The 21,821-nt window shown below is 43.8% G+C and overlaps 1 protein-coding gene across 2 annotated transcripts in view; it reads left to right on the top strand.

Annotated features, from left to right (window-relative positions):
* The window catches only part of smyd3 (SET and MYND domain containing 3), a 191,390-nt gene that overhangs the window by 129,476 nt on the left and 40,093 nt on the right, over positions 1–21,821 (top strand). For both annotated transcript variants that reach the window (XM_036962694.2, XM_090220608.1), the window contains exons 7-10: positions 8,729–8,831; positions 9,747–9,857; positions 20,468–20,555; positions 21,174–21,357. In XM_036962694.2, coding sequence (XP_036818589.2) covers positions 8,729–8,831; positions 9,747–9,857; positions 20,468–20,555; positions 21,174–21,357 — 486 coding nt within the window. The remainder of the gene's footprint in view (positions 1–8,728; positions 8,832–9,746; positions 9,858–20,467; positions 20,556–21,173; positions 21,358–21,821) is intronic.

Raw genomic sequence — 21,821 nt, 5'->3', positions numbered from 1 at the left:
TTTTACGACGTCGTTGTTTTGGGTCGCAGGCTGGGATCCATTCAATTGTCCTGGGGTGGAAGGCAGAACACAGGATCCGCTTCGCGAAAGTCATATTCCTGGTCGTACTGATGGTGAGTTGACGTTGCTCTTATATTCAGTAGTTCCTCCCGACTGTAAATAATGAAACCTAAGATGACCTGGGGTACCAATGTTAGAAATAACACATAAAAAAACAAAATACTGCATAGTTTCCTAGGAACGAGAAGCGAGGCGGCCATCTCTGTTGGCACCGGAAGTCACACTCAACGTCAACAAAACAAAGGAGATGATTGTGGACTTCAGGAAACAGCAGATGGAGCACCCCCCTATCCACATCAATGGGACCGTAGTAGAGAGGGTAGTAAGTTTTAAGTTCCTTGGCATACACATCACGGACAAACTGAATTGGTCCACCCACACAGGAGGCTGAAGAAATTTGGCTTGTCACCAAAAGCACTCACAAACTTCTACATATGCACAATCGAGAGCATCCTGTCGGGCTATATCACCGCCTGGTACGGCAACTGCTCCGCCCACAACCGTAAGGCTCTCCAGAGGGTAGTGAGGTCTGCACAGTGCATCACTGGGGGCAAACTACCTGCCCTCCAGGACACCTACACCACCCGATGTCACAGGAAGGTCACAAAGATCATAAAGGAAAACAACCACCCGAGCCACTGCCTGTTCACCCCGCTATCATCCAGAAGGCGAGGTCAGTACAGGTGCATCAAAGCAGGGACCGAGAGACTGAAAAACAGCTTCTATCTCAAGGCCATCAGACTGTTAAACAGCCACCGCTAACATTGAGTGGCTGCTGCCAACACACTGACTCAACTCCAGCCACTTTAATATTGGGAATTGATGTCAAATGTATCACTTGCCACTTTATACAATGCTTCTTAATATAATGTTTACATACCCTACATTACTCATCTCATATGTATATGTATTTTCTGTACTCTATCATCTACTGCATCTTTATGTAATACATCTAGTTAGTATCACTAGCCACTTTAAACTATGCCACTTTGTTTACATACTCATCTCATATGTACTGTATATACTGTACTCGATACCATCTACTGCATCTTGCCTATGCCGTTCTGTACCATCACTCATTCATATATCTTTATGTACATATTCTTTATCCCTTTACACTTGTGTGTATAAGGTAGTAGTTTTGGAATTGTTAGGTTAGATTACTCGTTGGTTATTACTGCATTGTCGGAACTAGAAGCACAAGCATTTCGCTACACTCGCATTAACATCTGCTAACCATGTGTATGTGACAAATAAATGTGATTTGATTTGAGATGGCCTACATGTAGAGAAACAGAGGGGCGCTGTTTCCCTCGCTCGGTTGCTTTCTCCTGTGATTCAGCCTCTAGTGAGCTGAAGGATAATGATGAAACACAGAGAGACAAAAGATGTAAAAAAAAAAATGTTTTATTATTATATATTTATTTGTATTCATGGCGTACATGAATACACACCACTGGTTTTACCGGAGTTGTACAGCCTACCGGAATGGGGCCCAACTCACATCTAACTGCTGATTGGGGTTTTCAATTATTCAGATTTTATTTAGATTGTTCAGGTTCACCAAAATAAATAGTTTTGGAAGTTTTGCTTTAAACAGTCAGTGTATTTAGTCATGTTTACATGAACAGGTTAATTTCATAAAGGACAGCAATCATTTCGCATGAATTGGTCGCAGCGGGAGACGCTCTCCGTAAAATTCCAAACAGTCTAAAACATTAGCTTTCGAGACTGGGGTAAAATCCAAAGCTGCATTATATTAATTGGCTAAATGCCATGCTAATTTATAAATATAAATTTATTTATTTTATTTATTTACCTTTATTTAACCAGGTAGGCAAGTTGAGAACAAGTTCTCATTTACAATTGCGACCTGGCCAAGATAAAGCAAAGCAGTTCGACAGATACAACAACACAGAGTTACACATGGAGTAAAACAAACATACAGTCAATAATAAAGTATAAACAAGTCTATATACAATGTGAGCAAATGAGGTGAGAAGGGAGGTAAAGGCAAAAAAAGGCCTTGGTGGCAAGGTAAATACAATATAGCAAGTAAAACACTGGAATGGTAGTTTTGCAATGGAAGAATGTGCAAAGTAGAAATAAAAATAATGGGGTGCAAAGGAGCAAAATAAATAAATAAATTAAATACAGTTGGGAAAGAGGTAGTTGATAGGGCTAAATTATATGTGGGCTATGTACAGGTGCAGTAATCTGTGAGCTGCTCTGACAGTTGGTGCTTAAAGCTAGTGAGGGAGATAAGTGTTTCCAGTTTCAGAGATTTTTGTAGTTCGTTCCAGTCATTGGCAGCAGAGAACTGGAAAGAGAGACGGCCAAAGAAAGAATTGGTTTTGGGGGTGACTAGAGAGATATACCTGCTGGAGCGTGTGCTACAGGTGGGAGATGCTATGGTGACCAGCGAGCTGAGATAAGGGGGGACTTTACCTAGCAGGGTCTTGTAGATGACATGGAGCCAGTGGGTTTGGCGACGAGTATGAAGCGAGGGCCAGCCAACGAGAGCGTACAGGTCGCAATGGTGGGTAGTATATGGGGCTTTGGTGACAAAACGGATTGCACTGTGATAGACTGCATCCAGTTTGTTGAGTAGGGTATTGGAGGCTATTTTGTAAATTACATCGCCAAAGTCGAGGATTGGTAGGATGGTCAGTTTTACAAGGGTATGTTTGGCAGCATGAGTGAAGGATGCTTTGTTGTGAAATAGGAAGCCAATTCTAGATTTAACTTTGGATTGGAGATGTTTGATATGGGTCTGGAAGGAGAGTTTACAGTCTAACCAGACACCTAAGTATTTGTAGTTGTCCACGTATTCTAAGTCAGAGCCGTCCAGAGTAGTGATGTTGGACAGGCGGGTAGGTGCAGGTAGTGATCGGTTGAAGAGCATGCATTTAGTTTTACTTGTATTTAAGAGCAGTTGGAGGCCACGGAAGGAGAGTTGTATGGCATTGAAGCTTGCCTGGAGGGTTGTTAACACAGTGTCCAAAGAAGGGCCGGAAGTATACAGAATGGTGTCGTCTGCGTAGAGGTGGATCAGAGACTCACCAGCAGCAAGAGCGACCTCATTGATGTATACAGAGAAGAGAGTCGGTCCAAGAATTGAACCCTGTGGCACCCCCATAGAGACTGCCAGAGGTCCGGACAACAGACCCTCAGATTTGACACACTGAACTCTATCAGAGAAGTAGTTGGTGAACCAGGCGAGGCAATCATTTGAGAAACCAAGGCTGTTGAGTCTGCCGATGAGGATGTGGTGATTGACAGAGTCGAAAGCCTTGGCCAGATCAATGAATACGGCTGCACAGTAATGTTTCTTATCGATGGCGGTTAAGATATCGTTTAGGACCTTGAGCGTGGCTGAGGTGCACCCATGACCAGCTCTGAAACCAGATTGCATAGCAGAGAAGGTATGGTGAGATTCAAAATGGTCGGTAATCTGTTTGTTGACTTGGCTTTCGAAGACCTTAGAAAGGCATGGTAGGATAGATATAGGTCTGTAGCAGTTTGGGTCAAGAGTGTCCCCCCCTTTGAAGAGGGGGATGACCGCAGCTGCTTTCCAATCTTTGGGAATCTCAGACGACACGAAAGAGAGGTTGAACAGGCTAGTAATAGGGGTGGCAACAATTTCGGCAGATAATTTTAGAAAGAAAGGGTCCAGATTGTCTAGCCCGGCTGATTTGTAGGGGTCCAGATTTTGCAGCTCTTTCAGAACATCAGCTGAATGGATTTGGGAGAAGGAGAAATGGGGAAGGCTTGGGCGAGTTGCTGTTGGGGGTGCAGTGCTGTTGACAGGGGTAGGAGTAGCCAGGTGGAAAGCATGGCCAGCAGTAGAAAAATGCTTATTGAAATTTTCAATTATGGTGGATTTATCAGTGGTGACAGTGTTTCCTATCTTCAGTGCAGTGGGCAGCTGGGAGGAGGTGTTCTTATTCTCCATGGACTTTACAGTGTCCCAGAACTTTTTTGAGTTAGTGTTGCAAGAAGCAAATTTCTGCTTGAAAAAGCTAGCCTTGGCTTTTCTAACTGCCTGTGTATAATGGTTTCTAGCTTCCCTGAACAGCTGCATATCACGGGGGCTGTTCGATGCTAATGCAGAACGCCATAGGACGTTTTTGTGTTGATTAAGGGCAGTCAGGTCTGGGGAGAACCAAGGGCTATATCTGTTCCTGGTTCTAAATTTCTTGAATGGGGCATGTTTATTTAAGATGGTTAGGAAGGCATTTTTAAAAAATATCCAGGCATCCTCTACTGACGGGATGAGGTCAATATCCTTCCAGGATACCCCGGCCAGGTCGATTAGAAAGGCCTGCTCGCTGAAGTGTTTCAGGGAGCGTTTTACAGTGATGAGAGGAGGTCGTTTGACCGCTGACCCATTACGGATGCAGGCAATGAGGCAGTGATCGCTGAGATCTTGGTTGAAGACAGCAGAGGTGTATTTAGAGGGGAAGTTGGTTAGGATGATATCTATGAGGGTGCCCGTGTTTAAGGCTTTGGGGAGGTACCTGGTAGGTTCATTGATAATTTGTGTGAGATTGAGGGCATCAAGTTTAGATTGTAGGATGGCTGGGGTGTTAAGCATGTTCCAGTTTAGGTCGCCTAGCAGCACGAGCTCTGAAGATAGATGGGGGGCAATCAGTTCACATATGGTGTCCAGAGCACAGCTGGGGGCAGAGGGTGGTCTATAGCAGGCGGCAACGGTGAGAGACTTGTTTTTAGAAAGGTGGATTTTTAAAAGTAGAAGTTCAAATTGTTTGGGTACAGACCTGGATAGTAGGACAGAACTCTGCAGGCTATCTTTGCAGTAGATTGCAACACCGCCCCCTTTGGCAGTTCTATCTTGTCTGAAAATGTTGTAGTTTGGAATTAAAATGTCTGAATTTTTGGTGGTCTTCCTAAGCCAGGATTCAGACACAGCTAGAACATCCGGGTTGGCAGAGTGTGCTAAAGCAGTGAATAGAACAAACTTAGGGAGGAGGCTTCTAATGTTAACATGCATGAAACCAAGGCTATTACGGTTACAGAAGTCGTCAAAAGAGAGCGCCTGGGGAATAGGAGTGGAGCTAGGCACTGCAGGGCCTGGATTCACCTCTACATCGCCAGAGGAACATAGGAGGAGTAGAATAAGGGTGCGACTAAAAGCAATAAGAATTGGTCGTCTAGAACGTCTGGAACAGAGAGTAAAAGGAGGTTTCTGGGGGCGATAAAATAGCATCAAGGTATAATGTACAGACAAAGGTAAGGTAGGATGTGAATACAGTGGAGGTAAACCTAGGTATTGAGTGATGAAGAGAGAGATATTGTCTCTAGAAACATCATTGAAACCAGGAGATGTCATTGCATGTGTGGGTGGTGGAACTAATAGGTTGGATAAGGTATAGTGAGCAGGACTAGAGGCTCTACAGTGAAATAAGCCAATAAACACTAACCAGAACAGCAATGGACAAGACATATTGACATTAAGGAGAGGCATGCTTAGTCGAGTGATCAAAAGGGTCCAGTGAGTGGAGAGGTTGGTTTAGGGTCACGGCGATTTAGACAGCTAGCCAAGCCAACCGGTAGCAAGCTAGCATAGGATGGAGTCTGTTGTTAGCCACCTCTTGCGTTCGGTCAGTAGATTAGTGGGGTTCCGTGTGGTAGAGGGGATTAATCCAAATCACACAACAACAACAAAAATAAGAACAATAGATATAGTTACAGAGGCCCGAGAAGAAAACATAATAATTCAAATAAATAAATTGTCCGATTGTCTATTCAGATAGCAGCCGGAAAGACAGCTAACGGTTAGCGGGCCGCAGATGGGCGTTCCGGTAACGTCGCGACAGAGGAGCCAGCCGGATCTCCTTCAGGTAGATAACGTCGGCAGTCCGGTTGTGAAGGCCCGGTGGGGCTCCGCGTAGGCAGTGAAACGGGTCCGGATAGGTGACTGCAGCCCAGGAGTGAATGATGGAACTCAGGCGTGATTGACGGAGCTGGCTAGCACCGGAACAATCGATGTTTGCTCCGGAATCGACGAAAGCCGACTGTCACACGGATAGCAGCTAGCTAGCTGTGAGATCCGGGTATGAATGTCCAGAGAGCAGTTGAAATCCAGGGACATGGAGAGAAAAATTGGTCCGGTATGTTCCGTTCCGAGCCGCGCTGCGCCGTACAAAACTGGCGATAGATTTTCGATAGATTTTCGAGCTAAAGGACAGCCGATGACCACAAACCGTGGTTAGCTTCTGATTAGCTTCTGGGCTAGCTCCTGGCTAGCTTCTGGCTAGTTTCTGGCCAGCCTCCTGGAGTTTCTGGCTAGCTTCCTGAAGGATTGCAGATCTGAGGTAAATAATACTTTTTTATAAATATAAATTGGTGAGGCTGGTTGCAGGAGAGTGTTTAGAAGATGAGTTGATGGAAAATAAAAATAAAATGTATGTGAAAAAAGTTGTAAATATATATATATACAGGACACGACAAGACGAGGACAAAAGACGTCTGAACTGCTATGCGATCTTGGATCGATCCATATAAATATGGACATAGTACTAGTTCAAAACATATCTTAATTTCAGACAGGTCTAGCTTAATTTCAGACAGGTCTATCTTAATTTCAGACAGGTCTAGTTTAATTTCAGACAGGTCTAGCTTAATTTCAGACAGGTCTAGTTTAATTTCAGACAGGTCTATCTTAATTTCAGACAGGTCTAGTTTGATTTCAGACAGGTCTATCTTAATTTCAGACAGGTCTATCTTAATTTCAGACAGGTCTAGTTTAATTTCAGACAGGTCTAGTTTAATTTCAGACAGGTCTAGTTTAATTTCAGACAGGTCTAGTTTAATTTCAGACAGGTCTAGTTTAATTTCAGACAGGTCTAGTTTAATTTCAGACAGGTCTAGTTTAATTTCAGACAGGTCTAGCTCAGAGGCCCAGCTCCTGATTTCCCTTCAGCAGCAGATGTTCATTTAAAATGGAAAATGAATGTGTTCATTCAACAACAACAAAACAGTTTATCAGAATCGCATCAATTCGTTGCTCTAATCAAACCCGAATCACACCGAATCATTTCAAACTTAGACGTATCGTTCCTGTATCGGATGCCCATGCATTCTAGATGCATAAACAAATCGTTCATGAAAGGAGAGATGTACTTCCCTAAAATGTTTTGAGGCTGTATAGTGTTTGTTTGTAGACAACGTAAATGTAAACAATGTGGAGTAAAAACAAGCTTATGTTTGGGATTCTGATGGGGTATGACAGTTGAGCTCCGCTCATGAGGCATTTATAAGTTATATTCTGCCAGAATACATTTGTAAATATTAATTTGTACACCCGGAAATGGATGTAGCAACTAAGGATTCTAGCATCAAGATGGAGGGTCCATAAGTATCTAAAAGGACAAGTACCCTGTTTTGTCAAATGATCGAGCTTCAAAGAAAGAAAGCCCATGTTTTGATTATAATATACTGAATGGTTGGTGTAAATGATTAGGTTCGTGGTTAGAAAGGGTTAGCAGAAACATTAGAAACACCGCGGGAGAGCCTCTACACTATGTGTAATGAACCCAGGAGGAGGTGGAGTTAGTACCACTGAACAGATCAACACAGGTATAGAAACACAGACCATTACATTTCCCACAGTCCTGGTTGGTTGGTAATGGATGTTTTAGGAGAGGTGTAATGATACACACACCCTATCATTAAGTCTGTGTGTGTGTGTGTGTGTGTGTGTGTGTGTGTGTGTGTGTGTGTGTGTGTGTGTGTGTGTGTGTGTGTGTGTGTGTGTGTGTGTGTGTGTGTGTGTGCCTGCATTAGTGTGTGAGTGTATAGATTCACAAAAGACCAAACAGAGACGTAAGAGCATCCAAGTGTTGTTTAGACGTAAACACGGATGCCTAATGTCAACACTGGCCAGACGCAGAGAGGAAGGCATTGGCAGACGGAAGTGCTACCCAAACCTTCAACTAGGGGACCACCTGACAGTCGAAACACTGATCTAGCTAATCAAGGGCTTTGTGATGAGGTCATCAGTGTGTTCGTGCAGGGCTTGAACAAAAAGTGTGCGCTGTCTGGTGGACCTCTGCGACGGGGTTGAGGAGCAATGACACAGACCAGTCAAAACGGATCATCGTGACACATCACTCACGCCTCATCGCTGTCTGTCACTTCATTGTCACCTTGTCATTTCTTGTTACATCACCGTGGTGTGATTGGGTGTGTGTGGGGTGCAGGCTATTTGGGTGACTTTCAAAGCTCTTTGTTCCAGTTTCTCTGAACAGTAACCATAAGAACATCTTGAAGAGAGGAGAGAGGAGAGGACGGGAGGGATGAGGAGAGGAGGGGACGGGAGATTGTGTGGCATTACTTAAAGATCATATCTGCATGTAAACCAGCCCTGCTACACAACCAACCTATCTACAGTATTACTGATGCTCACTTTAACCGGTTCTCATACACACACACACACACACACACACACACACACACACACACACACACACACACACACACACACACACACACACAGAGTGCTAAACGGCCCTCTAAGACTGTTTGTCTGATTGTGAGAAGAACCAACATTGTGATGAGTGTGTTAATGACATCACTTCAATCTCTCTTTCTCAATCTCTTGGACTCTGTCACACACGCGCTAACCTCCTCTCTCCGTCTCCAGTATGTCGTTGCTGAACCATGACTGCAGGCCCAGCTGTGTGATGCTGTTTGAGGGGGAAACACTCCACCTCCGAGCCGCCAGAGACATGCGACCTGCTGAGGAGGTACGGTGTGTGATTTTAGTCAACTTGAGGCAGGATGCAAATAAAAAAACGGTGACCTCTCTCTCTCTCTCTCTCTCTCTCTCTCTCTCCTCTCTCTCTCTCTCTATTCTCTCTCTCTCTCTCTATTCTCTCTCTCTCCTCTCTCTCTCTCTATTCTCTCTCTCTCTCTCTCTCTCTCTCTATTCGCTCTCTCTCTCTATTCTCTCTCCCTCTCTCTATTCCCTCTCTCTCTCTCTCTCTCTCTCTCTCTCTCTCTCTCTCTCTCTCTCTCTCTATTCTCTCTCTCTGTCTCTCTCTCTCTCTCTCTCTCTCTATTCTCTCTCTCTCTGTCTCTCTCTCTCTGTCTCTCTATTCTCTCTATTCTCTCTCTCTCTCTATTCTCTCTCTCTATTCTCTCTCGCTCTCTCTCTCTATTCTCTCTCTCTCTGTCTCTCTCTCTCTTCTCTCTCTCTCTATTCTATCTCTCTCTCTCTCTCTCTATTCTCGCTCTCTCTCTCTCTCTCTCTCTCTCTCTATTCTCTCTCCCTCTCTCTCTATTCTCTCTCCCTCTCTCTATTATCTCTCTCTCCCTCTCTCTCTCTCTCTCTCTCTCTCTCTATTATCTCTCTCTCTCTATTCTCTCTCTCTATTCTCTCTCTCTATTCTCTCTCTCTCTATCCTCTCCCCTCTCTCTCTATCTCTCTCTCTATTCTCTCTCTCTCTGTCTCTCTCTCGCTCTCTCTCTCTATTCTCTCTCTCTATTCTCTCTCTCTCTATTATCTTTCTCTCTCTCTATCTCTCTCTCTATTCTCTTTCTCTATTCTCCCTCTCTCTCTATTCTCTCTCTCTATTCTCTCTTTCTCTATTCTCTCTCTCTCTCTCTCTCTCTCTATTCTCTCTCTCTCTCTCTCTCTCTCTCTCTCTCTCTCTAAATAGTTGACTATTAGTTACATTGGTTCGTTGGCTCCTACCAGAGACAGACAGACTCAGCTAGAGGAGCAGTACCATTTCACCTGCCAGTGTCAACGATGCACCACTGCAGACATGGTAAGACTACAGCCACACACACAAACGCACTCGCTGTTCACTGTGTCAGCATGGTCTCGGTGTGACCACTGAAGCCTGTCGTGTGTCTGTGTACCTGCAGCTTTCTCATCTCCTCCTCTCACTCTGTCGTCCCTTCTTATTTCCCCACTCTCCTCGCCCTCTCTTTCATGCTCTGCCTCTTCTCGCCCTCTCTCCCTCCACCTGTCTCTAAGTTCCCCGTCCTTATCAGGGGAAGAGGGAAAATAATACATCCACCACTTTCTACTTCAATACCGATCTCCATCCGTCTTATTCTCCCTTTCTCTCTCTCCTTATCTTTCAGTCTGTCAGTCGTCCACCATCCCTCTCCACCCCCCCCTTCTCCCCCTCTGCCCTCCACCTGTCAGCTCTGAGGCATGCTGTGGACTTGAACCAGCTTCTTATGACACAGAGTCAGTGCTCTCTAGACGTTTTAGATTGGCTGCTTTCAATTTTCACTCTATTAATGAACATGTGATTAACCTGACATTTATTCAGCTCTCTCTCTCTCACACGCACACACGTACACTCATGCACGCGTACACACACACACACACACACACACACACACACACACACACACACACACACACAGCTCTCTCATAAACAGATAATGATCTAGTATCAACAGTATGTCAGTTGTAATTTCACGGCCTGTTCAGCTTTCTGCTCTGTAATTAACACATACACTTTATCAGCATAATAAAGTGTTTGTGTGAATGTGAACATAAAGACATTTCTTTTCAGAAGAAAAATATCATTCTCACTCCAAGGAGCAGCAAGACATAGAGAAGTATTCATTTCTTCCTCTCTGACCTATGTGAACTGGAAACCACATATCCTGAGGCTGCATTTATTGTAGCTGGGGATTTTAACAAGGCTAATCTGAAAACAAGGCTCCCTAAATTTGATTAGCATATCGAATGCGCAACCCGGGCTGGAAAAATTCTGGATCATTGTTACTCTAACTTCCGCAACGCATACAAAGCTCTCCCTCGCCCTCCTTTCGGCAAATCTGACCACGACTCAATTTTGTTGCTCCCAGCCTATAGACAGAAACTAAAACAGGAAACACCCGTGCTCAGGTCTGTTCAACGCTGGTCCGACCAAACTGATTACATGCTTCAAGATTGCTTCGATCACGTGGACTGGGATATTTTCAGGATAGCGTCGAACAACAACATTGATGTATACGCTGATTCGGTGAGCGAGTTTACTAGCAAGTGCATCGGTGATGTTGTACTCACGGCAACTATTAAAACCTTCCCCAACTAGAAACCATGGATTTATGAAAGCATTCGCGCAAAACTGAAAGCGCGAACCACTGCTTTTAATCAGAACAAGGCTACCGGAAACATGACCGAATACAAACAGTGTAGCTTTTCCCTCCGCAAGGCAATCAAACAAGCTAAGTGTCAGTATAGAGACAAAGTAGAGTCGCAATTCGACGGCTCAGACACAACAGGTACAGTGCCTTGCGAAAGTATTCGGCTCCCTTGAACTTTGCGACCTTTTGCCACATTTCAGGCTTCAAACATAAAGATATAAAACTGTATTTTTTTGTGAAGAATCAACAACAAGTGGGACACAATCATGAAGTGGAAGGACATTTATTGGATATTTCAAACTTTTTTAACAAATCAAAAACTGAAAAATTGGGCGTGCAAAATTATTCAGCCCCTTTACTTTCAGTGCAGCAAACTCTCTCCAGAAGTTCAGTGAGGATCTCTGATTGATCCAATGTTGACCTAAATGACTAATGATGATAAATACAATCCACCTGTGTGTAATCAAGTCTCCGTATAAATGCACCTGCACTGTGATAGTCTCAGAGGTCCGTTAAAAGCGCAGAGAGCATCATGAAGAACAAGGAACACACCAGGCAGGTCCGAGATACTGTTGTGAAGAAGTTTAAAGCCGGATTTGGATACAAAAAGATTTCCCAAGCTTTGAACATCCCAAGGAGCACTGTGCAAGCGATAATATTGAAATGGAAGGAGTATCAGACCACTGCAAATCTACCAAGACCTGGCCGTCCCTCTAAACTTTCAGCTCATACAAGGAGAAGACTGATCAGAGATGCAGCCAAGAGGCCCATGATCACTCTGGATGAACTGCAGAGATCTACAGCTGAGGTGGGAGACTGTCCATAGGACAACAATCAGTCGTATATTGCACAAATCTGGCCTTTATGGAAGAGTGGCAAGAAGAAAGCAATTTCTTAAAGATATCCATAAAAAGTGTCGGTTAAAGTTTGCCACAAGCCACCTGGGAGACACACCAAACATGTGGAAGAAGGTGTTCTGGTCAGATGAAACCAAAATTGAACTTTTTGGCAACAATGCAAAACGTTATGTTTGGCGTAAAAGCAACACACCATCCCCACTGTCAAACATGGTGGTGGCAGCATCATGGTTTGGGCCTGCTTTTCTTCAGCAGGGACAGGGAAGATGGTTAAAATTGATGGGAAGATGGATGGAGCCATATACAGGACCATTCTGGAAGAAAACCTGATGGAGTCTGCAAAAGACCTGAGACTGGGACGGAGATTTGTCTTCCAACAAGACAATGATCCAAAACATAAAGCAAAATCTACAATGGAATGGTTAAAAAATAAACATATCCAGGTGTTACAATGGCCAAGTCAAAGTCCAGACCTGAATCCAATCGAGAATCTGTGGAAAGAACTGAAAACTGCTGTTCACAAATGCTCTCCATCCAACCTCACTGAGCTCGAGCTGTTTTGCAAGGAGGAATGGGAAAAAAATTCAGTCTCTCGATGTGCAAAACTGATAGAGACATACATACCCCAAGCGATTTACAGCTGTAATCGCAGCAAAAGGTGGCGCTACAAAGTATTAACTTAAGGGGGCTGAATAATTTTGCACGCCCAATTTTTCAGTTTTTGATTTGTTAAAAAAGTTTGAAATATCCAATAAATGTCGTTCCACTTCATGATTGTGTCCCACTTGTTGTTGATTCTTCACAAAAAAATACAGTTTTATATCTTTATGTTTGAAGCCTGAAATGTGGCAAAAGGTTGCAAAGTTCAAGGGGGCCGAATACTTTCGCAAGGCACTGTATGTGGCAGGGTCTACAGTCAATCACGGACTACAAAAAGAAAACCAGCCCCGTCAACAAAACAAAGGAGATGATCGTGGACTTCAGGAAACAGCAGAGGGAGCACCCCCCTATCCACATCTACGGGACAGTAGTGGAGAAGGTGGAAAGTTTGAAGTTCCTCGACGGACAAACTGAAATGGTCCACCCACACAGACAGTGTGGTGAAGATGGTGCAAACTACCTGCCCTCCAGGACACCTAAACCACCCGATGTCACAGGAAGGCCAAAAAGATCGTCAAGGACAACAACCACCCGAGCCACTGCCTGTTCACCCCGCTATCATCCAGAAGGTGAGGTCAGTGCAGGTGCATCAAAGCTGGGACCGAGAGACTGAAAAACAGCTTCTATCTCAAGGCCATCAGACTGTTAAACAGCCATCACTAACATTGAGTGGCTGCTGCCAACATACTGACTCTAATCTCTAGCCACTTTAATAATTAAAAATTGGATGTAATAAATGTATCACTAGTGACTTTAAACAATGCCACTTTATATAATGTTTACATACCCTACATTGCGCATCTCATATGTATATACTGTACTCTATACCATCTACTGCATCTTGCCTATGCCGTTTGGCCATCGCTCATCCATATATTTATATGTAATATTCTTATTCATTCCTTTACACTTGTGTGTAAAAGGTAGTTGTTGTGTTATATATTACTGCATGGTCGGAACTAGAAGCACAAGCATTTCGCTACACTCACATTAACATCTGCTAACCATGTGTATGTGACCAATACAATTTGATTTGATTTGATCTCACACACACACACACACACACACACACACACACACACACGCTCCCACCATCCGTGAAAGGCTGTAATTAAGAAGTATAATTTCATGCTCCAAGGCCATCTCCAGGCCACGGAGACTAGGCTGGGATGTGCAATGGAGTCGAGGTATTAAAACGATGGAAGTGAGGAGATGGAGAGAGCGAAAGAGGACAGGAAGAAGGCAGGGGGGAGAAGATTGAACAGTGTTTTCTATAATGAGCCCCGTTGAATCATACACAGGACCACCCATCTCATCATCTATCTCAGTGTAGCGATTGAAGTGGAGCAGCTGTAGCAGGGCTTGAACCAGCAACACCATGCATTGCAGCCAGTCCTCTTGGTAGAAGCTGGTGTGAGGGATCAGAAGAACACGCATCTCCAGGGTATTCGTTGATGGATAGTGATTTGATTTGCTCAAGTTGTTTCTCTCGCTCATTTCTTCTCTACCCCCCCCCCCCCCCCCCCCCCTTCTCACTTGATCTCTCTCTCTTGTTCTTTCTATCTCTCACCCTCTCCCCATTTTTCTATCAGGAAAAAGCTTTTCAATCTACTGGAAAGTTGGCTTTTGAGATTGACTCGTATTGTCTTCCTCAGTCTTTGTAGTGTGTGTGTGTGCGAGCGTGAGTGTGTGTGTAGTGATGTGATGCCTAAGGCTTGCAGGCAGATCTCTTTGTGAGCTATTGTTCACCTGCACAGAGAAACACTAACAGTAGCCAACAGTGCTGTCACACACAGATTTATTGTAGGAGGCACAGAAAAAACAACGCCTCACTATAATACGTCTACACACACACACACACACACACCTTAAAAGCCTTGATTTGCATAATGTTTGGCTTCAGAAGCTGCCACTTGGCAGACACTGCAATTAACAACATTCAAGACACAAGGCATGATGGGATTTCTTCTGAGTCAACACCAATGTAATCTGTCCCCAAAGCCTGTCACACACATACATACACACACACTGACCAAAGCAGTAGAGAAACATACGTGTTGTCTCGGATCACATTCTCATGTCGCCAATCCCACTGACAGGCTGCAAACCACACACACACACACACGCGCGCGCACACACACACACACAAACGCACGCACAGCAGGACACACACACTGCAGACATCATTATCAGCAACTTCCATTGTTCTTCCCTGAGAGAATGACAATCACCGGCATCCTCTTTCACTCTTTCTCCCTCTCTTTCACAATCTCTCTCGTCCCGTCTCCCTCACTTTCTCTCGCCTCTCTCCATCCCTTGTTCCTTCTCCCTACTTGTCTCTCCTCCCTATCTCTCTCTCTCTTTCTTTCTTTCTTTCTCTCCCTCCCTCTGTCTTTCCATGGTCAATAGTTCATTAGGTGTGGCTAGGGCTGTGGCGGTCATGACATTTTGTCAGCCGGTTATTGTCATGCAAAAGACCACCGGTCTCCCGGTAATTGACCGTTAATTAACATCAACGTGTTGAGCATCTCCAGGCCTCCGAGCATACAAACCACTGATGCACGCCTTTGGAACACCTGCATTTTTTTTTAAGTCTAATAAATCAATGTAATATACACCGTCACAATAAATCAGAATAGGAGTTGGCCTACTGTATGTTATCTGGCTATTCTCCATAGTTCATTTAGCAGACAAGATATGCTTATAAGTCCCGTGCCATTATTTAACATTATAGATTTTTATAGTAAGAAGAATATAATTGAACTTAGCTGAATAGAATGGACAGGATATTTTTCCCATTATGGAGGAGAGGGCCCATATGAAATGGCTAGGATGAGTGTAAAAGTGAGCAGCCTTTTGAAACATCTACAGCAGCCATGTTTTCCACTGTTTCAACCTGCTGTTCAACTAATAAGTGTTTGATGTGATTTTTGTTGTATTTGCATTCATGTCAGAGTGGTTAGAGGGACAATAGAGCCCAGAGTACCAGGCCATTAGGACCAGATGGTAGTTAGCAAGTTGGGTACTACCAAAGTCCAGAGTACTTAAAAGGAGATTTCCTGGGACACTACACTTATACTGCGGTCACGACTGCGTGTGTGGCAGTAATATGGCCACCGCAACAGCCCTAGGTTTAACACCGGTCTCTGTGATATATATCACATTGGGGTTAAGGTTCACTAAACACTGGCAATTGTAACGGACTCAAAACTAGTCAGAGGATCAACGCACATATGAGTTGTTGTTGTTTCTGTCTGTCAAACTAGACAAAGGAACAAGATCATTCTGGCAGCTCCCTCTCTTTCCGCATTCGTCTATGACACTTTCAGAAGACACACACAGCACAGCACAGGGTGATGAATATTGCAAAGCTGACACGCATCGATGTCAGTTCAAAAACAGGGAAGCAGGCCTGGGGATTTTAGCTGTCGCCTCTGTTATCTTCTCTGTGTGTGTGTGTATGTCTGTTAACTGTTCAGTGTATGCTAGCAGGTACCCAGCACTACCTTCTCTCTGTGTGTGTGTATGTCTGTTAACTGTTCAGTGTATGCTAGCAGGTACCCAGCACTACCTTCTCTGTCTTGTGTGTTTGCAGCCAGGCTCTAGTTTGGTAACATTTTTACAATACATCATTACTTCAGTAAAATGAGTCCCATGCAGGGCTGTTGCGACCATATTACCGCGACCCTGGCAGTCATGAGTCAGGACCGCAGTAAAATTCTACATGACCATTGAGTCAAGCTGATCCTGTCTCATGCACTCCTGACATGTGTTAGTAGTACAAAACTCACTACCGGTTATCAGGTGTCAGGGCTCTATTGATGCCTCTATGAATGCAAAATAAATCATCAAAACGGTTTGCGTTTTTAAAACTCACCTCACTATGATGGAGCAATTGGAAGAAAGAAGAAACAGTTTGAAAACTGAGTGGAAAACGTGTCATTGTGTATGCTGTTTCAAAGCCTTAACACAGCGAAATGGGCAGCGCTTTCTAAGTTGATGAATAATTCAAAACAGCCATATGCATATTAGGGCTTATGCATAAACATAGGCCTATATATGAACCCAAAACCAAAAGAAAACCTGAATTAAATTAATGAATGTGCTGTTATACAATGCCTACCGCATATTACACACAGCTGAAAGACACAAAAAAATATACAGATTTAATGTCTTGGGTACATAATTGCTCTAGCCTAAATTAAACAAATTCAGATTTAGCCTACAAGTATGGTGAATTTGTATTTGGTTGTCATAATTCATAGGCCGACATACTGTATTTACAGTGCCTTGCGAAAGTATTCGGCCCCCTTGAACTTTGCGACCTTTTGCCACATTTCAGGCTTCAAACATAAAGATATAAAACTGTATTTTTTTGTGAAGAATCAACAACAAGTGGAACACAATCATGAAGTGGAACGACATTTATTGGATATTTCAAACTTTTTTAACAAATCAAAAACTGAAAAATTGGGAGTGCAAAATTATTATTATTACATTCAGTGCAGCAAACTCTCTCCAGAAGTTCAGTGAGGATCTCTGAATGATCCAATGTTGACCTAAATGACTAATGAGGATAAATACAATCCACCTGTGTGTAATCAAGTCTCCGTATAAATGCACCTGCACTGTGATAGTCTCAGAGGTCCATCAAAAGCGCAGAGAGCATCATGAAGAACAAGGAACACACCAGGCAGGTCCGAGATACTGTTGTGAAGAGGTTTAAAGCCTACGTAAGTAGGAAATGAACCAGAGGGGCAGTGGCCTCCGTTCGCTATAGGAGTGCATACAGATAACATGCTTCCCATGCTTCTGTTCCTGCCCATTTGACAATGGACCTATCTAAATCTAAACCAATGTTACATATTAGTAAAGAAAATGTAATTTGCCTATAGTCCGATGGGTGAAAATATGATCACTTGATGAGAGAACAGGGTGTGTAGCCCGACGCAAGGAACCTAGTTCCAGATTTTTTTGTTGTGCCTTTGTCAAATCATCAATAGCCTATAGTGGCATCATGCAGCCCATGTATGTTTTGATTTCTAAGGCATTCTAAGGTGTGTGTTGTTCACAACTGAAGTTGCCAAATGACTTTAAATCTAGTATAGGACCTGTTTCAAATGGTCACTTTTACACTCAACATAGCCATACAGTAGGCTAACTCATATTCTGTTCTTCTGAAATACATTTTCTTCATATCATAATATTTCTTTAGACCTGCCTAAAATAAATCCTGGATATTATGAAACTTAAATTTAAAAAAAATGTATATGTTATATAGGCGCCCATCAGCGGCTTGTATGCGTGGAGACCTGGAGATGCTGAACATGATTAATTAAACATTTCATGACCGCCAGTGCCCCATTCCCAAATACCAAAACCTTCTCAATATTTGGTCCAACTGAGACTGTAGTGTTAGTCTGCCTCAGCCATCATCCCCATAACGTAGGGAGTCACCCCCATACCATGGAAAGAGCTCTAAAACCCAGATGATCATTTAATATGAAGCAGCTCCACGGTGCCCGGTTCTGACTGTGGCTGTCAGTGTCTGTTATTGTCCTCTTTACACTAGCAGGCCTAGAGCAGCTTTAAACACACCACACACGCAGATTGCTTGGGTTCGCCGTGACCACAGATAGTCAGTCAGTATTGTGGTTCTGGTTCTTTGACACCTTGCTGACAGCCTCGGGTTTGAGGAAGAAGTAGAGAGTGGGAAGGATAGAGGGAGAGAGAGACAGACAGGGAAGATGAAGAGAAATAGGCGAAGATGCGTTCTGCCTGCAGTGTATGGTGGTGATGACAAGCTGCCGTGAGCTCTCAGCCAAACATGGGCTCCAAGTTAACATACAGCCAGTGTTTTCCATTAGTCCACAATTGTTTGCAGAATTGTTTAGCATTTTCCATTTTCATGTTGTCCTTCAAGACCCATTTGACCACATAAAACAAAACAAAATAAATGTTACTAAGTCTGTCAACCTTGAGTGCCACAGGGGACTGCTATCTGGACATTCTTAAATAGTAGTAAATAGTTTATAGTAATAGATTATATATAGTCAAAAGTTCTGAAGAAGCACGCTGAGTGTTTAGTGTTTTGATCATGTTTATGTTTATAAGACATTTATAAGCAGCTAGCCTTTCGTCAACGTCTCCAATTTAAGCCCACTAGAAAGTGTGTGTGCCCTCAGGCCTGGAGGGAAGAAAAAGTCATTCCGCTACCCAAGAATAGTAAAGCCCCCTTTACTGGCTCAAATAGAAAAACAATCAGCCTGGTAACAACCATTAGTAAACTTCTGGAAAAATTGTGTTTGACCAGATACAATGCTATTTTACAGTAAACAAATGATCAACAGACTTTCAGCATGCTTATAGGGAAGGACATTCAACAAGCACAGCACTTACACAAATGACTAATGATTGGCTGAGAGAAATTGATGATAGAATGAGTGTTTTGTTAGACTTCAGTGCGGCTTTTGACATTTTCGATCATAGTCTGCTGTTGGAAAAACGTATGTGTTATGGCTTTATACCCCCTGATATATTGTAGATAAAGAGTAAAGATAACAGAACACAGAGGGTGTTATTTAATGGAAGCCTTTCCAACAAAGTCCAGGTAGAATCAGGAATTCCCCAGGGTAGCTGTTTAGGACCCTTACTTTTTTAAATCTTTATTAACAAATTGCCACTGGTTTTGTGTAAAGCCAGTGTGTCTATGTATGTGGATGACTCAACACTATACACGTTAGCTACTACAGGAACTGACATGACTGCAACACTTAACAAAGAGCTGCAGGTAGTTTCGGTATGGTGGCAAGGAATAAGTTAGTCCTAAATATTTCTAAAACTAAAAGCATTGTATTTGGGACAAATCATTCACTAAACCCTAAACCTCAACTACATCTCGTAATGAATAATGTGGACATTGAGCAAGTTGAGGTGACTGTCATGGTCAAAACATGTTGATGGGGAGAACTGCTCTGCCATCTAAACAACACTATCAACAAGGCAGGTCCTACAGGCCTAGTTTTGTCGCACCTTGACTACTGTTCAGTAGTGTGGTCAGGTGCCACAAAGAGGGACTTTGCAGGAAAATTGCAGTTGGTTCAGAACAGGGCATGGCACTTAAAAGTACACGGAGAGCTAACATTAATGATATGCGTTTCAATCTCTCATGGCTCAAAGTGGAAGAGAGATTGTCATCACTGCTTATTTTTGTAAGAAGTGTTGACAAGCTGAATGTAACGAGCTGTCTGTGTAAACTAATAACCCACAGCATTGTACACCCATGCATACCCCACAAGAAATGCCACCAGCGGTCTCTTCACAATCCCCAAGTCCAGAATAGGAGGTGCACAGTACTACATAGAGCCATGACTACATGGAACTCTATTCCACATCAGGTAACTGATGCAAGAAGTAGAATCAGATGGAAAAAACAGGTCAAAATACACCTTATGGAACAGCGGGGACTGTGAAGAGACACACAAGTACAGACACATATACATTGTAATATCGTTGTATGTTGGTATTATACATCGTGTATTGTGGGGATGTAGTGGTGTAATAATGTTTTATATTTTGTTTTATATGTAATGTAAGTGTTTTAATGTGTTTGGACCCCAGGAAGACTAGCTGCTGCCCTGGGGATCCCTAATAAATACAAATACAAACACTAATTGTCTCATGATGCTAATAGCATGTACTGTAACTATATGGTCCCTGACCCTCTCTCCTCCTCTCTCCATGGCCAGGACCCTATGATGCTGTGTGGGGAGGAGGAGGCCTGGACCCCCCTGAGAGAAGCCATCTCCAGGTTGGAGAACCTACAGACACATGGTGGTATCCTTTACACAGGAATCACCCATGACCAATATGTCACAACGTTAAAATGTATGATTAAACAAATATGCGCTCGCACACACACACAGACGCGTACACACACACACCACATCTCATCTGTCCATTTTATGCTCTCTATTTTAGTCCAGTCATAATTATCTCTGTCACTCTAGTGCTCTTTCTCCCTCTCTTCCCGCTCTCTCTTTCTCCCGCTCTCTCTTTCTCCCTCTCCTCCCACTCTCTCATCCTTCCCCTCCTCCCTCTCTCTCTTTCTCTCTCTCCTCCCGCTCTCTCTTTCTCCCTCTCCTCCCGCTCTCTTTCTCCCTCTCTTCCCGCTCTCTCTTTCTCCCTCTCCTCCCGCTCTCTCTTTCTCCCTCTCCTCCCACTCTCTCTTTCTCCCTCTCCTCCCGCTCTCTCTTTCTCCCTCTCCTCCCGCTCTCTCTTTCTCCCTCTCCCCCCGCTCTCTCTTTCTCCCTCTCCTCCCGCTCTCTCTTTCTCCCTCTCCTCCCGCTCTCTCTTTCTCCCTCTCCTCCCGCTCTCTCTTTCTCCCTTTCCTCCCGCTCTCTCTTTCTCCCTCTCCTCCCTCTCCTCCTGGTGTACCCTTAACTCCGTCTCCAGACTGGGAAGAGCTCTTACAAGAGTGTAGTTCTCTGCTGGCTCCAATGGGTGGCGCTGTCCCCGCAGTCCCTGATGGTAATGTGTACCGTCTCAGGGTGACTGACTTAGCCCTGGACGCCTGCATCAACCTGGCCCAATGGGACAGAGCACTGGCTTATGGCACCATCACCCTGGAGCCTTACAGGTGGGTGTGTGAATGTCAGAAATGACATGTTGTGTAAAGTCAATAAAGGTGGTAAGTCTGTGTGTTGTAGCCAATGTCATCGAGTGACCCATGATACACTCTGCTCCGTATTGCATGGTTACACTGTTTCAGTCTCTACCAGACATTAAACACACAGAGGAATTCATACAATGAAAGCATATCCAAACGCACTTCAGCCCAGCTTGAACAAAAAGGGGAATCAATCAATCGACTGACGCACTTGATAATCCAAAAAAAGCTGTCCTTAGCCCAGGACACTTCCACATGTGACTATCCCAAAAGGGAGCGCTCTGTGTCTGCATTGATCTTTGTGTTTTCACGGGACCAAACAGACAGGCTTGCGTTTCGGCTTCAGATGCCTTGCCTTCATCAGAGCCTGATTTCGGATTGCTCAGAGATCACACACTTTTATTTATCTTTCTTTGTGTCATTTGTAAGCATAC

Source organism: Oncorhynchus mykiss, chromosome 25 (assembly GCF_057628025.1).
Source record: "Oncorhynchus mykiss isolate SJ-2025 chromosome 25, ASM5762802v1, whole genome shotgun sequence".
Classification (NCBI taxonomy): Eukaryota; Metazoa; Chordata; class Actinopteri; order Salmoniformes; family Salmonidae; genus Oncorhynchus; species Oncorhynchus mykiss.
Note: the sequence above shows the minus strand (reverse complement) of the source record. Positions and strands in the feature narration are given on the sequence as shown.